Source organism: Oncorhynchus gorbuscha, unplaced genomic scaffold (genome assembly GCF_021184085.1).
Source record: "Oncorhynchus gorbuscha isolate QuinsamMale2020 ecotype Even-year unplaced genomic scaffold, OgorEven_v1.0 Un_scaffold_557, whole genome shotgun sequence".
Taxonomy (NCBI): Eukaryota; Metazoa; Chordata; class Actinopteri; order Salmoniformes; family Salmonidae; genus Oncorhynchus; species Oncorhynchus gorbuscha.
In genome coordinates, this window is record NW_025745390.1 from 369,332 (window position 1) to 387,941 (window position 18,610).

General features: G+C 46.6%; 1 protein-coding gene across 4 annotated transcripts in view; it reads right to left on the reverse strand.

Moving 5' to 3' along the window:
- myo15aa (myosin XVAa) overlaps positions 1–18,610 on the reverse strand; it is a 207,366-nt gene that overhangs the window by 55,252 nt on the left and 133,504 nt on the right. For all 4 annotated transcript variants that reach the window (XM_046334016.1, XM_046334015.1, XM_046334014.1 and 1 more), the window contains 3 exons: positions 14,246–14,313; positions 9,403–9,513; positions 3,043–3,118 (listed from right to left, as the gene is read on the reverse strand). In XM_046334016.1, the coding sequence (XP_046189972.1) occupies positions 3,043–3,118; positions 9,403–9,513; positions 14,246–14,313 (255 nt within the window). The remainder of the gene's footprint in view (positions 1–3,042; positions 3,119–9,402; positions 9,514–14,245; positions 14,314–18,610) is intronic.

Here is an 18,610-nt window from a genome sequence, read left to right on the forward strand (position 1 = left end):
CTATATACTATATACTATTAGTCTATAGGTCTAGAGACTAGAGCTGTGTTCCAATACCCATACTAACATACTGTATACAACATACTATATACTATATACTATTAGTCTATAGGTCTAGAGACTAGAGCTGTGTTCCAATACCCATTATAACATACTGTATACTACATACTATATACTATTAGTCTATATGTCTAGAGACTAGAGCTGTGTTCCAATACCCATACTAACATACTGTATACTACATACTATATACTATTAGTCTATAGGTCTAGAGACTAGAGCTGTGTTCCAATACCCATACTAACATACTGTATACTACATACTATATACTATTAGTCTATAGGTCTAGAGCTGTGTTCCAATACCCATACTAACATACTGTATACTACATACTATATACTATATACTATTAGTCTATAGGTCTAGAGACTAGAGCTGTGTTCCAATACCCATACTAACATACTGTATACTACATACTATATACTATTAGTCTATAGGTCTAGAGACTAGAGCTGTGTTCTAATACCCATACTAACATACTGTATACTATATACTATATACTATTAGTTTATAGGTCTAGAGACTAGAGCTGTGTTCCAACACCCATACTAACATACTGTATACTACATACTATATACTATTAGTCTATAGGTCTAGAGACTAGAGCTGTGTTCCAACACCCATACTAACATACTGTATACTACATACTATATACTATATACTATTAGTCTATAGGTCTAGAGACTAGAGCTGTGTTCCAATACCCATTCTAACATACTGTATACTACATACGTAATGTGTATACACTACATACTATATACTATTAGTTCATTTTAGTGTACTGAAAACCAACGGTATCCTTTCAGTTGAGTATTCTAGCGCTTTGCCTGTCTACCGGAAGTTGATGCTGTTGCTATGCAACTTCTTGCCAGCTTATTAGCATAGAAAATGACTAGCTAGACATCTTACGGCTTCATTAATAATGTCCATTGAGAACGCTCAACGACTATACCACTTAGCTAAGAATGACGTGAATAATCAAGTCATTAGGTTGCGTTGGTAAATTCCCTCCGGAAATCTGCTCTGATTTCAGAGGACTCTCGTCTGTGTGCCAGAGAGCACAGAATAACGGACGAATTCAGAGGACTCTCGTCTGTGTGCCAGAGAGCTCGTCTGTGTGCCAGAGAGCTCGTCTGTGTGCCAGAGAGCTCGTCTGTGTGCCAGAGAGCTCGTCTGTGTGCCAGAGAGCTCGTCTGTGTGCCAGAGAGCGCAGAATAACAGAGGATTTCAGAGGACTCTCGTCTGTGTGCCAGAGAGCTCAGAATAACAGAGGATTTCAGAGGACTCTCGTCTGTGTGCCAGAGAGCGCAGAATAACAGAGGATTTCAGAGGACTCTCGTCTGTGTGCCAGAGAGCTCGTCTGTGTGCCAGAGAGTGCAGAATAACTGACAAATTTACCAACGCTCAAAACCTGTTGAACACGAGCCGGGGGTCAGTAAACATCCTCAAAGAAAGCGTCATTAAATGGAGGCCAACAGTTACATTCACCAACGCTCTGGATAACACGAAAACAGCCCAACCAGCTCTGCTCGGGAGAGTAACATGGTCAGAGTCGGCTGTTCTCTCATTATGTGTCTGGAAGTAGCTAGCCAGTTAGCTCGGGTGCTTTTGACTGCCGTTGTGAGGTCAGAACTCTCGGATCAATCAGAGTGTCCAGTGTCCGCTCTGAGAGCGAAACACAATGTACGAACACGCTGTTGGGTAGTTAGTTAGATAGCATATAGTTAATATATTGGCAGGTTTGATGTATTGGTAGCCAACTAACGTTAGGTAGCTAACTAACATACCGGTACATACTGCTGTAATGATTTGGTACAGTGGGGCAAAAAAAGTATTTAGTCAGCCACCAATTGTGCAAGTTCTCCCACTTAAAAAGATGAGAGAGGCCTGTAATTTTCATCATAGGTACACTTCAACTATGACAGACATAATGAGAAAAAAAAATTGAGAAAATCACATTGTAGGATTTTTTATGGATTTATTTGCAAATTATGGTGGAAAATAAGTATTTGGTCACCTACAAACAAGCAAGATTTCTGGCTCTCACAGACCTGTAACTTCTTCTTTAAGAGGCTCCTCTGTCTTCCACTCATCACCTGTAGTAATGGCACCTGTTTGAACTTGTTATCAGTATAAAAGACACCTGTCCACAACCTCAAACAGTCACACTCCAAACTCCACTATGGCCAAGACCAAAGAGCTGTCAAAGGACACCAGAAACAAAATTGTAGACCTGCACCAGGCTGGGAAGACTGAATCTGCAATAGGTAAGCAGCTTGGTTTGAAGAAATCAACTGTGGGAGCAATTATTAGGAAATGGAAGACATACAAGACCACTGATAATCTCCCTCGATCTGGGGCTCCACGCAAGATCTCCCCGTGTAGTCAAAATGATCACAAAATCCCAGAACCACACGGGAGACCTAGTGAATGATCTGCAGAGAGCTGGGACCAAAGTAACAAAGCCTACCATCAGCAAGGGCATTGAAGATGAAACATGGCTGGGTCTTTCAGCATGACAATGATCCCAAACACACCGCCCGGGCAACAAAGGAGTGGCTTCGTAAGAAGCATTTCAAGGTCCTGGAGTGGCCTAGCCAGTCTCCAGATCTCAACCCCATAGAAAATCTTTGGAGGGAGTTGAAAGTCCGTGTTGCCCAGCAACAGCCCCAAAACATCACTGCTCTAGAGGAGATCTGCATGGAGGAATGGGCCAAAATACCAGCAACAGTGTGTGAAAACAGTGTGAAGACATACAGAAAACGTTTGACCTCTGTCATTGCCAACAAAGGGTATATAACAAAGTATTGAGATAAACTTTTGTTATTGACCAAATACTTATTTTCCACCATAATTTGCAAATAAATTCATTAAAAATCCTACAATGTAATTTTCTGGATTTTTAGAACTATGACAGACAAAGTGAGAAAAATAATTCCAGAAAATCACATTGTAGGATTTTTAATGATTTTATTGACCTACTGTGTTTCCTGGAGGAGGGGTGGTGCTGGGCGGGGTTCAGGCTGGCCTGGTAAGGGCTCTCTGGAGCTTCTTCAGTCTGGAACGAGATAAAGAGAGTGACAGGGTTGATGTTTTCATTTTTTATTTAATCTTTATTTAACCAGGTAGGCCCAGTTGGGAACACCTTTATTTAACCAGGTAGGCCCAGTTGGGAACACCTTTATTTAACCAGGTAGGCCCAGTTGAGAACAAGTTCTCATTTATAATTGCGACCTGGCCAAGATAAAGCAAAGCAGTGTGACACAAACAACACAGAGTTACACATGGAATAAACAAACGTACAGTCAATAACACACTAACCCTAACCCTAACCCCTAACCCTAACCCCTAACCCTAACCCTAACCCCTAACCCTAACCCTAACCCTAACCCCTAACCCTAACCCCTAACCCCTAACCCTAACCCTAACCCCTAACCCCTAACCCTAAACCTAACCCCTAACCCCTAACCCTAACCCCTAACCCCTAACCCCTAACCCTAACCCCTAACCCTAACCCTAACCCCCCTAAACCCTAACCCTAACCCCTAACCCTAATCCTAACCCCTAACCCTAATCCTAACCCTAACCCCTAACCCTAACCCCTAACCCTGTATGGAGGAGAAGGTACTGCTCTGTTTCAGCTGTTAGGTCAGTCTAGCTGCATGGAGGAGAAGGTACTGCTCTGTTTCAGCTTTTATGGTCATGGTCGTCTAGCTGTCTGGAGGAGAAGGTACTGCTCTGTTTCAGCTGTTATGGTCAGTCTAGCTGTATGGAGAAGGTACTGCTCTGTTTCAGCTGTTATGGTCAGTCTAGCTGTCTGGAGGAGAAGGTACTGCTCTGTTTCAGCTGGTATGGTCAGTCTAGCTGTCTGGAGGAGAAGGTACTGCTCTGTTTCAGCTGGTATGGTCAGTCTAGCTGTCTGGAGAAGGTACTGCTCTGTTTCAGCTGTTATGGTCAGTCTAGCTGTCTGGAGAAGGTACTGCTCTGTTTCAGCTGGTATGGTCAGTCTAGCTGTATGGAGGAGAAGGTACTGCTCTGTTTCAGCTGTTATGGTCAGTCTAGCTGTATGGAGAAGGTACTGCTCTGTTTCAGCTGGTATGGTCAGTCTAGCTGTCTGGAGGAGAAGGTACTGCTCTGTTTCAGCTGTTATGGTCAGTCTAGCTGTATGGAGAAGGTACTGCTCTGTTTCAGCTGGTATGGTCAGTCTAGCTGTATGGAGGAGAAGGTACTGCTCTGTTTCAGCTGGTATGGTCAGTCTAGCTGTATGGAGAAGGTACTGCTCTGTTTCAGCTGGTATGGTCAGTCTAGCTGTCTGGAGGAGAAGGTACTGCTCTGTTTCAGCTGGTATGGTCAGTCTAGCTGTCTGGAGGAGAAGGTACTGCTCTGTTTCAGCTGGTATGGTCAGTCTAGCTGTCTGGAGGAGAAGGTACTGCTCTGTTTCAGCTGTTATGGTCAGTCTAGCTGTCTGGAGGAGAAGGTACTGCTCTGTTTCAGCTGTTATGGTCAGTCTAGCTGTCTGGAGGAGAAGGTACTGCTCTGTTTCAGCTGTTATGGTCAGTCTAGCTGTCTGGAGGAGAAGGTACTGCTCTGTTTCAGCTGTTATGGTCAGTCTAGCTGTCTGGAGAGAAGGTACTGCTCTGTTTCAGCTGTTATGGTCAGTCTAGCTGTCTGGAGGAGAAGGTACTGCTCTGTTTCAGCTGTTATGGTCAGTCTAGCTGTCTGGAGGAGAAGGTACTGCTCTGTTTCAGCTGGTATGGTCAGTCTAGCTGTCTGGAGGAGAAGGTACTGCTCTGTTTCAGCTGTTATGGTCAGTCTAGCTGTCATGGAGGAGAAGGTACTGCTCTGTTTCAGCTGTTATGGTCAGTCTAGCTGTCTGGAGGAGAAGGTACTGCTCTGTTTCAGCTGTTATGGTCAGTCTAGCTGTCTGGAGGAGAAGGTACTGCTCTGTTTCAGCTGGTATGGTCAGTCTAGCTGTCTGGAGGAGAAGGTACTGCTCTGTTTCAGCTGGTATGGTCAGTCTAGCTGTCTGGAGGAGAAGGTACTGCTCTGTTTCAGCTGGTATGGTCAGTCTAGCTGTCTGGAGGAGAAGGTACTGCTCTGTTTCAGCTGTTATGGTCAGTCTAGCTGTCTGGAGGAGAAGGTACTGCTCTGTTTCAGCTGTTATGGTCAGTCTAGCTGTCTGGAGGAGAAGGTACTGCTCTGTTTCAGCTGTCAGTCTAGCTGTCTGGAGGAGAAGGTATGGTCAGTCTAGCTGTCTGGAGAAGGTACTGCTCTGTTTCAGCTGTTATGGTCAGTCTAGCTGTCTGGAGAAGGTACTGCTCTGTTTCAGCTGGTATGGTCAGTCTAGCTGTCTGGAGGAGAAGGTACTGCTCTGTTTCAGCTGGTATGGTCAGTCTAGCTGTCTGGAGGAGAAGGTACTGCTCTGTTTCAGCTGTTATGGTCAGTCTAGCTGTCTGGAGGAGAAGGTACTGCTCTGTTTCAGCTGTTATGGTCAGTCTAGCTGTCTGGAGGAGAAGGTACTGCTCTGTTTCAGCTGTTATGGTCAGTCTAGCTGTCTGGAGGAGGTACTGCTCTGTTTCAGCTGTTATGGTCAGTCTAGCTGTCTGGAGAAGGTACTGCTCTGTTTCAGCTGTATGGTCAGTCTAGCTGTCTGGAGGAGAAGGTACTGCTCTGTTTCAGCTGTTATGGTCAGTCTAGCTGTCTGGAGGAGAAGGTACTGCTCTGTTTCAGCTGGTATGGTCAGTCTAGCTGTCTGGAGGAGGTACTGCTCTGTTTCAGCTGGTATGGTCAGTCTAGCTGTCTGGAGGAGAAGGTACTGCTCTGTTTCAGCTGTTATGGTCAGTCTAGCTGTCTGGAGGAGAAGGTACTGCTCTGTTTCAGCTGTTATGGTCAGTCTAGCTGTCTGGAGGAGAAGGTACTGCTCTGTTTCAGCTGTTATGGTCAGTCTAGCTGTCTGGAGGAGAAGGTACTGCTCTGTTTCAGCTGTTATGGTCAGTCTAGCTGTATGGAGAAGGTACTGCTCTGTTTCAGCTGGTATGGTCAGTCTAGCTGTCTGGAGGAGAAGGTACTGCTCTGTTTCAGCTGTTATGGTCAGTCTAGCTGTCTGGAGGAGAAGGTACTGCTCTGTTTCAGCTGTTATGGTCAGTCTAGCTGTCTGGAGGAGAAGGTACTGCTCTGTTTCAGCTGTTATGGTCAGTCTAGCTGTCTGGAGGAGAAGGTACTGCTCTGTTTCAGCTGTTATGGTCAGTCTAGCTGTCTGGAGGAGAAGGTACTGCTCTGTTTCAGCTGTTATGGTCAGTCTAGCTGTATGGAGAAGGTACTGCTCTGTTTCAGCTGGTATGGTCAGTCTAGCTGTCTGGAGGAGGTACTGCTCTGTTTCAGCTGTTATGGTCAGTCTAGCTGTCTGGAGGAGAAGGTACTGCTCTGTTTCAGCTGTTATGGTCAGTCTAGCTGTCTGGAGGAGAAGGTACTGCTCTGTTTCAGCTGTTATGGTCAGTCTAGCTGTCTGGAGGAGAAGGTACTGCTCTGTTTCAGCTGTTATGGTCAGTCTAGCTGTCTGGAGGAGAAGGTACTGCTCTGTTTCAGCTGGTATGGTCAGTCTAGCTGTATGGAGAAGGTACTGCTCTGTTTCAGCTGTTATGGTCAGTCTAGCTGTATGGAGAAGGTACTGCTCTGTTTCAGCTGGTATGGTCAGTCTAGCTGTCTGGAGGAGAAGGTACTGCTCTGTTTCAGCTGTTATGGTCAGTCTAGCTGTCTGGAGGAGAAGGTACTGCTCTGTTTCAGCTGTTATGGTCAGTCTAGCTGTCTGGAGGAGAAGGTACTGCTCTGTTTCAGCTGTTATGGTCAGTCTAGCTGTCTGGAGGAGAAGGTACTGCTCTGTTTCAGCTGTTATGGTCAGTCTAGCTGTCTGGAGGAGAAGGTACTGCTCTGTTTCAGCTGGTATGGTCAGTCTAGCTGTATGGAGAAGGTACTGCTCTGTTTCAGCTGTTATGGTCAGTCTAGCTGTCTGGAGGAGAAGGTACTGCTCTGTTTCAGCTGTTATGGTCAGTCTAGCTGTCTGGAGGAGAAGGTACTGCTCTGTTTCAGCTGTTATGGTCAGTCTAGCTGTCTGGAGGAGGAAGGTACTGCTCTGTTTCAGCTGTTATGGTCAGTCTAGCTGTCTGGAGGAGAAGGTACTGCTCTGTTTCAGCTGTTATGGTCAGTCTAGCTGTCTGGAGGAGAAGGTACTGCTCTGTTTCAGCTGTTATGGTCAGTCTAGCTGTCTGGAGGTCTGGAGAGAAGGTACTGCTCTGTTTCAGCTGTTATGGTCAGTCTAGCTGTCTGGAGGAGAAGGTACTGCTCTGTTTCAGCTGTTATGGTCAGTCTAGCTGTCTGGAGGAGAAGGTACTGCTCTGTTTCAGCTGTTATGGTCAGTCTAGCTGTCTGGAGGAGAAGGTACTGCTCTGTTTCAGCTGTTATGGTCAGTCTAGCTGTCTGGAGGAGAAGGTACTGCTCTGTTTCAGCTGTTATGGTCAGTCTAGCTGTCTGGAGGAGAAGTACTGCTCTGTTTCAGCTGTTATGGTCTCTAGCTCTGTTTCTGTTTCAGCTGTTATGGTCAGTCTAGCTGTCTGGAGGAGAAGGTACTGCTCTGTTTCAGCTGTTATGGTCAGTCTAGCTGTCTGGAGGAGAAGGTACTGCTCTGTTTCAGCTGTTATGGTCAGTCTAGCTGTCTGGAGGAGAAGGTACTGCTCTGTTTCAGCTGTTATGGTCAGTCTAGCTGTCTGGAGGAGAAGGTACTGCTCTGTTTCAGCTGTTATGGTCAGTCTAGCTGTCTGGAGGAGAAGGTACTGCTCTGTTTCAGCTGTTATGGTCAGTCTAGCTGTCTGGAGCTGATGGTCAGTCTAGCTGTACTGCTCTGTTTCAGCTGTTATGGTCAGTCTAGCTGTCTGGAGGAGAAGGTACTGCTCTGTTTCAGCTGTTATGGTCAGTCTAGCTGTCTGGAGGAGGTACTGCTCTGTTTCAGCTGTTATGGTCAGTCTAGCTGTCTGGAGGAGGTACTGCTCTGTTTCAGCTGTTATGGTCAGTCTAGCTGTCTGGAGGAGAAGGTACTGCTTGTTTCAGCTGTTATGGTCAGTCTAGCTGTCTGGAGGAGAAGGTACTGCTCTGTTTCAGCTGTTATGGTCAGTCTAGCTGTCTGGAGGAGAAGGTACTGCTCTGTTTCAGCTGTTATGGTCAGTCTAGCTGTCTGGAGGAGAAGGTACTGCTCTGTTTCAGCTGTTATGGTCAGTCTAGCTGTCTGGAGGAGAAGGTACTGCTCTGTTTCAGCTGTTATGGTCAGTCTAGCTGTCTGGAGGAGAAGGTACTGCTCTGTTTCAGCTGTTATGGTCAGTCTAGCTGTCTGGAGGAGAAGGTACTGCTCTGTTTCAGCTGTTATGGTCAGTCTAGCTGTCTGGAGGAGAGGTACTGCTCTGTTTCAGCTGTTATGGTCAGTCTAGCTGTCTGGAGGAGAAGGTACTGCTCTGTTTCAGCTGTTATGGTCAGTCTAGCTGTCTGGAGGAGAAGGTACTGCTCTGTTTCAGCTGTTATGGTCAGTCTAGCTGTCTGGAGGAGAAGGTACTGCTCTGTTTCAGCTGTTATGGTCAGTCTAGCTGTCTGGAGGAGAAGGTACTGCTCTGTTTCAGCTGTTATGGTCAGTCTAGCTGTCTGGAGGAGAAGGTACTGCTCTGTTTCAGCTGTTATGGTCAGTCTAGCTGTCTGAGGAGAAGGTACTGCTCTGTTTCAGCTGTTATGGTCAGTCTAGCTGTCTGGAGGAGAAGGTACTGCTCTGTTTCAGCTGTTATGGTCAGTCTAGCTGTCTGGAGGAGAAGGTACTGCTCTGTTTCAGCTGTTATGGTCAGTCTAGCTGTCTGGAGGAGAAGGTACTGCTCTGTTTCAGCTGGTATGGTCAGTCTAGCTGTCTGGAGGAGAAGGTACTGCTCTGTTTCAGCTGTTATGGTCAGTCTAGCTGTCTGGAGGAGAAGGTACTGCTCTGTTTCAGCTGGTATGGTCAGTCTAGCTGTCTGGAGGAGAAGGTACTGCTCTGTTTCAGCTGTTATGGTCAGTCTAGCTGTCTGGAGGAGGTGCTTCTGTATCCATACAAAGACCTTTGAAATGTTTGAATCCTTCTTGTATTTTAATTTGTGGATTCAAATTAAGTATTTAAAATGTGTGTGTGTGTGTGTGTGTGTGTGTGTGTGTGTGTGTGTGTGTGTGTGTGTGTGTGTGTGTGTGTGTGTGTGTGTGTGTGTGTGTGTGTGTGTGTGTGTGTGTGTGTGTGTGTGTGTGTGTCAGTGTGTGTGTTTGTGTGTCAGTGTGTGTCCTCACATGGCTGGAGGTGCGGGGGGGTGGTTGTGTGGGAGGGGCCTGGGGGGCAAGGGGGAAGGAAGACAACATCTGCTGCTGGAAAGCCATGGCCTGCATGGTCATCTGCTGGGCCTGAAAAAACAGGAACATAGTAGTATTACAGTAGTATTACAGTATTATAGCCATGGCCTGGATGGTCATCTGCTGGGCCTGAAAAAACAGGAACATAGTAGTATTACAGTAGTATTACAGTATTATAGCCATGGCCTGGATGGTCATCTGCTGGGCCTGAAAAAACAGGAACATAGTAGTATTACAGTAGTATTACAGTATTATAGCCATGGCCTGCATGGTCATCTGTTGGGCCTGAAAAAACAGGAACATAATAGTATTACAGTAGTATTACAGTATTATAGCCATGGCCTGCATGGTCATCTGCTGGGCCTGAAAAAACAGGAACACAGTAGTATTACAGTAGTATTACAGTATTATAGCCATGGCCTGCGTGGTCATCTGCTGGGCCTGAAAAAACAGGAACATAGTAGTATTACAGTAGTATTACAGTAGGATTACAGTATTATAGCAGTATTATAGTAGGATTACAGTAGTATTACAGTATTATAGCAGTATTATAGTAGTATTACAGTAGTATTATAGAAGTATGGTGGCAGTATTACAGTAGGATTACAGTAGAATAACAGTATTATAGTAGTATTACAGTAGTATTATAGAAGTACTGTAGCAGGTTTATAGTAGTATTACACTATTATAGCAGTATTATAGTAGTATTACAGTAGTATTATAGCAGTACTGTAGCAGTATTACAGTAGGATTACAGTAGGAGTACAGTATTATAGTAGTATTACATTAGTATTATAGAAGTACTGTAGCAGGTTTATAGTAGTATTACACTATTATAGCAGTATTATAGTAGTATTACAGTAGTATTATATAAGTATTATATCATTACTACAGAGCATTATAGTAGATTACAGTATGATTATAGCAGTTTATAGTAGTATTACAGTAGTATTATAGAAGTATTATATCATTACTACAGAGCATTATAGTAGATTACAGTATGATTATAGCAGTTTATAGTACATAAACTGAATCGTATAATACCGGATCCGACACTCGCCGGATGTGGCAGGCCTACCAAACGAGAGAAATAACTTCTATGCTCGCTTCGAGGCAATCAACACTGAAGCATGCATGAGAGCATCAGCTGTTCTGGATGACTATGTGATCTCACGCTTTCCGTAGCCGATGTGAGTGAGACCGTGAAACAGGTCAACATTCACAAGGCCGCAGGGCCAGACGGATTATCAGGATGTGTACTCCGAGCATACGCTGACCAATGTCTTCACTGACATTTTCAACCTGTCCCTGACCGAGTCTGTAACAACAACATGTTTTAAACAGACCACCATAGTCCCTGTGCCCAAGAACACCAAGGTAACCTGCCTAAATGACTAACGACCCATAGCACTCATGTCTGTAGCCATGAAGTGCTTAGAAAGGCTGGTCATGGCTCACATCAACACCATTATCCCAGAAATCCTAGACCCACTCCAATTTGCATACCACCCCAACAGATCCACAGATGATGCAATCTCTTTTGCACTCCACACTGCCCTTTCCCACCTGGACAAAAGGAACACCTATGTGTGAATGCTATTTATTGACTACAGCTCAGCGTTCCACACTATAGTGTCTCAAAGCTCATCACTAAGCTAAGCTAAGGACCCTGGGACTAAAGACCTCCCTCTGCAACTGGATCCTGGACTTCCTGACGGGCCACCCCCAGGCGGTAAGGGTAGGTAACAACACATCAGCCACACTGATCCTCAACACAGGGGCCCCTCAGGGGTGCATGCTCAGTCCCCTCCTGTACTCTCTGTTCACTCATGACTGCATGGCCAGGCACGACTCCAACACCATCATTAAGTTTGCCGATGACACAACAGTGGTAGGCCTGATCACCGACAACGATGAGACAGCCTATAGGGAGGAGGTCAGAGACCTGACCGTGTGGTGCCAGGATAGAAACCTCTCCCTCGACGTGATCAAGACAAAGGAGTTGATTGTGGACTACAGGAAAAGGAGGACTGAGCACGTCCTCATTCTCATCGACGGGGCTGTATGTAGTGGAGCAGATGGAGAGCTTCAAGTTCCTTGGTGTCCAAAAAACGAACATGTTCCAAGCACATCAAGACAGTGGTGAAAGGACACGACAAAGCCTATTCCCCTCAGGAGACTGAAAAGATTTGGTCCTCAGATCCTCAAAAAGCCTATTCCCCTCAGGAGACTGAAAAGATTTGGTCCTCAGATCCTCAAAAAGCCTTTTCCCCTCAGGAGACTGAAAAGATTTGGTCCTCAGAGCCTCAAAAAGCCTATTCCCCTCAGGAGACTGAAAAGATTTGGTCCTCAGATCCTCAAAAAGCCTATTCCCCTCAGGAGACTGAAAAGATTTGGTCCTCAGATCCTCAAAAAGCCTTTTCCCCTCAGGAGACTGAAAAGATTTGGTCCTCAGATCCTCAAAAACCCTTTTCCCCTCAGGAGACTGAAAAGATTTGGTCCTCAGATCCTCAAAAAGCCTTTTCCCCTCAGGAGACTGAAAAGATTTGGTCCTCAGATCCTCAAAAAGCCTATTCCCCTCAGGAGACTGAAAAGATTTGGTCCTCAGATCCTCAAAAAGTTGAGAGCATCCTGACGGGTTGCCTCACCACCTGGTATGGCAACTGCTCGGCCTCCGACCGCAAGGCACTACAGAGGGTAGTGCATACGGCCCAGTACATCCCTGGGGCCAAGCTTCCTGCCATCCAGGACCTCTATACCAGGCGGTGTCAGAGGAAGGCCCTAAAAATTGCCAAGGGCTCCAGCCACCCTAGTCATAGACTGTTCTCTCTGCTACTGCACGGCAAGCTGTACCGGAGCGACCAAGTCTAGGTCCAAAAGGCTTCTTAACAGCTTCTACTCCATAAGACTCCTGAGCAGTTGATCGAATGGCTACCCGGACTATCTGCATTGTCCCTAACCACCCTCCACATTCGGCTGCTGTTTATTCTCCATGCATTGTCACTTTACCTTGTTACCTCGACTAACCGGTGCCCCCGCACATTGACTGTACCCCCTTTATATAGCCTCGCTACTGTTATTTTATTATTGCTCCTTAATTATTATTATTATTTTTTTATATATATATTTTTGTATTATTCATTATTTGTTATTTTCTTACTTTAAAAAATAAATAATAATAATTTAATTTACATTTTTTACTTCAGTTTAATGTAGAAAAAGACTTTCACTGTAAGAGCCTACAATTGTTGTATTCGGCGCATGTGACAAATAAAATTTGATTTGATTTTGAATTGATAGTTTTTATACTGAACTAAAATAAAATGCAACAATTTCAAAGATTTGACTGAGTTACAGTTCATAGAAGGAAACAGTCAGTTGAAAGACATCCATTAGGCCATAATCTATGGATTTGGGCAGGGGCTCAGCCATGGGTAAACCTGGGAGGGCATAGGCCCACCCACTGAGTTACAGTTCATAGAAGGAATCAGTCAGTTGAAAGACATCCATTAGGCCATAATCTATGGATTTGGGCAGGGGCTCAGCCATGGGTAAACCTGGGAGGGCATAGGCCAACCCACTGAGTTACAGTTCATAGAAGGCAACAGTCAATTGAAAGACATCCATTAGGCCATAATCTATGGATTTGGGCAGGGGCTCAGCCATGGGTAAACCTGGGAGGGCATAGGCCCACCCACTGAGTTACAGTTCATAGAAGGAATCAGTCAGTTGAAAGACATCCATTAGGCCATAATCTATGGATTTGGGCAGGGGCTCAGCCATGGGTAAACCTGGGAGGGCATAGGCCCACCCACTGAGTTACAGTTCATAGAAGGAATCAGTCAGTTGAAAGACATCCATTAGGCCATAATCTATGGATTTGGGCAGGGGCTCAGCCATGGGTAAACCTGGGAGGGCATAGGCCCACCCACTGAGTTACAGTTCATAGAAGGAAACAGTCAGTTGAAAGACATCCATTAGGCCATAATCTATGGATTTGGGCAGGGGCTCAGCCATGGGTAAACCTGGGAGGGCATAGGCCCACCCACTGAGTTACAGTTCATAGAAGGAAACAGTCAGTTGAAAGACATCCATTAGGCCATAATCTATGGATTTGGGCAGGGGCTCAGCCATGGGTAAACCTGGGAGGGCATAGGCCCACCCACTTGGGAGCCAGGTCCTGCCAATCAGAAAGAGTTTTTCCCCAGAAAACGGGCTTTATCACAGACAGAAATACTCCTCAGCACCTTCCCCCCCTCCCCCTCCTCAGACAATCCCGCAGGTGAAGAAGTCGGATACGGAGGTCATGGGTTACAGTTAGGTCTGCGGCTGTGAGGGCGATTGGACGTACTGACTAATTCTCTGAAATGTCGTTGGAGGCGGCTTATGGTAGAGAAAAGAACATTCACATTTTGGGCAACACCTCTGTTGCACATTCCTGCAATCAGCATGCCAATTGCACCGTCCTTCAAAACTTGAGACATTGTGTTGTGTGACAAAACTGCACATTTTAGAGTGGCCTTTTATTGTTCCCAGCACAAGGTCCACCTGAGTAATGTTCATGCTGTTTAATAAGCTTCTTGATATGACATACCTGTCAGGTGGATGGATTATCTTGACAAAGGAGAAATGCTCACTAACAGGGATGTAAACTAATTTGGGGACAAAATTTGGGAGAAAGAAGCTTTTTGTGCGTCTGGAACATTTCTGGGATCTTGTGTTTCAGCTCATGAAACATGGGACCAACACTTTACATGTGTTTGTCCAGTGTAATGAGACAAACCAGTATGATGGCTTGCTGGTTGATGATGGTCTGTTGCTGCTGAGCCATCCCTGTCTGTTCTGGAGAACCTGGAGAAACACACAGACAGAGAGTTTCAACACAACTAGAAACAACCGTCATCCTCTTGAGATACAAAAAGATGAACACACACGGTAGGGTACAGGGTAGGGTACAGGGTTAGTATCTGACTTGGTAGGGTACAGGGTGGGGTACAGGGTTAGTGTCTGACTCGGTAGCGTACAGGGTTAGTGTCTGACTCAAGAGGGTACAGGTTTAGTGACTGACTCAGTAGGGTACAGGGTTAGTGTCTGACTCAGTAGGGTACAGGGTTAGTGTCTGACTTGGTAGGGTACAGGGTAGGGTACTGGGTTAGTGTCTGACTCAGTAGGGTACAGGGTTAGTATCTGACTTGGTAGGCTACAAGGTTAGTGTCTGACTTGGTAGGGTACAGGGTTAGTATCTGACTCAGTAGGGTACAGGGTTAGTGTCTGACTTGGTAGGCTACAAGGTTAGTGTCTGACTTGGTAGGGTACAGGGTAGGGTACTGGGTTAGTGTCTGACTCAGTAGGGTACAGGGTTAGTATCTGACTTGGTAGGCTACAAGGTTAGTGTCTGACTTGGTAGGGTACAGGGTTAGTATCTGACTCAGTAGGGTACAGGGTTAGTGTCTGACTTGGTAGGCTACAAGGTTAGTGTCTGACTTGGTAGGGTACAGAGTTAGTGTCTGACTTGGTAGGGTACAGGGCAGGGTACAGGGTTAGTGTCTGACTTGGTAGGGTACAGAGTTAGTGTCTGACTTGGTAGGGTACAGGGCAGGGTACAGGGTTAGTGTCTGAATTAGTAGGGTACAGGGTTATTGTCTGATTTGGTAGGGTACAGGGTTAGTCACTGACTTGGTAGGGTACAGGGTTAGTGTCTGACTTGGTAGGCTACAAGGTTAGTGTCTGACTTGGTAGGGTACAGAGTTAGTGTCTGACTTGGTAGGGTACAGGGCAGGGTACAGGGTTAGTGTCTGAATTGGTAGGGTACAGGGTTAGTGTCTGATTCGGTAGGGTACAGGGTTAGTGTCTGACTTGGTAGGGTACAGGGTTAGTGTCTGAACCGGTAGGGTACAGGGTTGGGTACAGGGTTAGTGTCTGACTAAGAAGGGTATAGGGTTAGTGTCTGACTTGGTTGGGTACAGGGTTAGTGTCTGACTCGGTAGGGTACAGGGTTAGTGTCTGACTCGGTAGGGTACAGGGTAGGGTACAGGGTTAGTGTCTGACTTGGAAGGGTACAGGGTTAGTGTATGACTCGGTAGGGTACAGGGTTAGTGTCTGACTTGGTAGGGTACAGGGTTAGTGCCTGACTTGGTAGGGTACAGGGTTAGTGCCTGACTTGGTAGGGTACAGGGTAGGGTACAGGGTTAGTGTCTAACTTGGTAGGGTATAGGGTTAGTGTCTGACTTGGTAGGGAACAGGGCAGGGTACTAGGTTCGTGTCTGAATTGGTAGGGTACAGGGTTAGTCACTGACTTGGTAGGGTATGGGGTTAGTGTCTGACTTGGCAGGCTACAGGGTTAGTGTCTGACTTGGTAGGGTACAGAGTTAGTGTCTGACTTGGTAGGGTACAGGGCAGGGTACAGGGTTAGTATCTGAATTGGTAGGGTACAGGGTTATTGTCTGATTTGGTAGGGTACAGGGTTAGTGTCTGGCTTGGTAGGCTACAAGGTTAGTGTCTGACTTGGTAGGGTACAGAGTTAGTGTCTGACTTGGTAGGGTACAGGGTTAGTATCTGACTTGGTAGGGTACAGGGTAGGGTACAGGGTTAGTGTCTGACTCAGTAGGGTACAGGGTTAGTGTCTGACTCAGTAGGGTACAGGGTTAGTATCTGACTTGGTAGGGTACAGGGTAGGGTACAGGGTTAGTGTCTGACTTGGTAGGGTACAGGGTAAGTATCTGACTCGGTAGGGTACAGGGTTAGTGTCTGACTCGGTAGGGTACAGGCTAGGGTACAGGGTTAGTGTCTGACTCAGAAGGGTACAGGGTTAGTGTCTGACTTGGTAGGATACAGGGTTAGAATCTGACTCGGTAGGGTACAGGGTCAGTGTCTGACTTGGTAGGGCACAGGGTAGGGTACAGGGTTAGTGTCTGACTTGGTAGGGTACAGGTTTAGTGCCTGACTTGGTAGGGTACAGGTTTAGTGCCTGACTTGGTAGGGTACAGGGTTAGTGTCTGACTCGGTAGGGTACAGGGTTAGTGTCTGAACCGGTAGGGTACAAGGTAGGGTACAGGGTTAGTGTCTGACTTGGTAGGGTACAGGGTAGGGTACAGGGTTAGTGTCTGACTTGGTAGGGTACAGGCTTAGTGCCTGACTTGGTAGGGTACAGGGTTAGTGCCTGACTTGGTAGGGTACAGGGTAGGGTACTAGGTTCGTGTCTGAATTGTTGGGTACAGTGTTAGTCACTGACTTGGTAGGGTACAGGGTTAGTGTCTGAATTGGTAGGGTACAGGGTGATTGTCTGATTTGGTAGGGTACAGGGTTAGTCACTGACTTGGTAGGGTACAGGGTTTGTGTCTGACTTGGTAGGCTACAAGGTTAGTGTCTGACTTGGTAGGGTACAGAGTTAGTGTCTGACTTGGTAGGGTACAGGGCAGGGTACAGGGTTAGTGTCTGACTTGGTAGGGTACAGAGTTAGTGTCTGACTTGGTAGGGTACAGGGCAGGGTACAGGGTTAGTGTCTGAATTGGTAGGGTACAGGGTTATTGTCTGATTTGGTAGGGTACAGGGTTAGTCACTGACTTGGTAGGGTACAGGGTTAGTGTCTGACTTGGTAGGCTACAAGGTTAGTGTCTGACTTGGTAGGGTACAGAGTTAGTGTCTGACTTGGTAGGGTACAGGGCAGGGTACAGGGTTAGTGTCTGAAATGGTAGGGTACAGGGTTAGTGTCTGACTCAGTAGGGTACAGAGTTAGTGTCTGATTCGGTAGGGTACAGGGTTAGTGTCTGACTTGGTAGGATACAGGGTTAGTGTCTGAACCGGTAGGGTACAGGATAGGGTACAGGGTTAGTGTCTGACTCGGTAGGGTACAGGGTAGGGTACAGGGTTAGTGTCTGACTTGGAAGGGTACAGGGTTAGTGTCTGACTCGGTAGGGTACAGGGTTAGTGTCTGACTTGGTAGGGTACAGGGTTAGTGCCTGACTTGGTAGGGTACAGGGTTAGTGCCTGACTTGGTAGGGTACAAGGTTAGTGTCTAACTTGGTAGGGTATAGGGTTAGTGTCTGACTTGGTAGGGAACAGGGCAGGGTACTAGGTTCGTGTCTGAATTGGTAGGGTACAGGGTTAGTGTCTGACTTGGTAGGATACAGGGTTAGAATCTGACTCGGTAGGGTACAGGGTCAGTGTCTGACTTGGTAGGGTACAGGTTTAGTGCCTGACTTGGTAGGGTACAGGGTTAGTGCCTGACTTGGTAGGGTACAGGGTTAGTGTCTGACTCGGTAGGGTACAGGGTTAGTGTCTGAACCGGTAGGGTACAAGGTAGGGTACAGGGTTAGTGTCTGACTTGGTAGGGTACAGGGTAGGGTACAGGGTTAGTGTCTGACTTGGTAGGGTACAGTGTTAGTGCCTGACTTGGTAGGGTACAGGGTTAGTGCCTGACTTGGTAGGGTACAGGGTAGGGTACAGGGTTAGTGTCTAACTTGGTAGGGTATAGGGTTAGTGTCTGACTTGGTAGGGAACAGGGCAGGGTACTAGGTTCGTGTCTGAATTGGTAGGGTACAGGGTTAGTCACTGACTTGGCAGGCTACAGGGTTAGTGTCTGACTTGGTAGGGTACAGAGTTAGTGTCTGACTTGGTAGGGTACAGGGCAGGGTACAGGGTTAGTATCTGAATTGGTAGGGTACAAGGTTATTGTCTGATTTGGTAGGGTACAGGGTTAGTGTCTGGCTTGGTAGGCTACAAGGTTAGTGTCTGACTTGGTAGGGTACAGAGTTAGTGTCTGACTTGGTAGGGTACAAGGCAGGGTACAGGGTTAGTGTCTGGCTTGGTAGGCTACAAGGTTAGTGTCTGACTTGGTAGGGTACAGGGTAGGGTACAGGGTTAGTGTCTGACTTGGTAGGGTACAGGGTAGGGTACAGGGTTAGTGTCTGACTTGGTAGGGTACAGGGTTAGTGTCTGACTTGGTAGGGTGCAGGGTAGGGTACAGGGTTAGTGTCTGACTCGGGGGTGTACAGGGTTAGTGTCTGACTTGGTAGGTAACAGGGTTAGTGTCTGACTTGGTAGGGTACAGAGTAGGGTACAGGGTTAGTGTCAGACTTGGTAGGGTACAGGGTTAGTGTCTGACTTGGTAGGGTACAGGGTAGGGTACAGGGTTAGTGTATGACTTGGT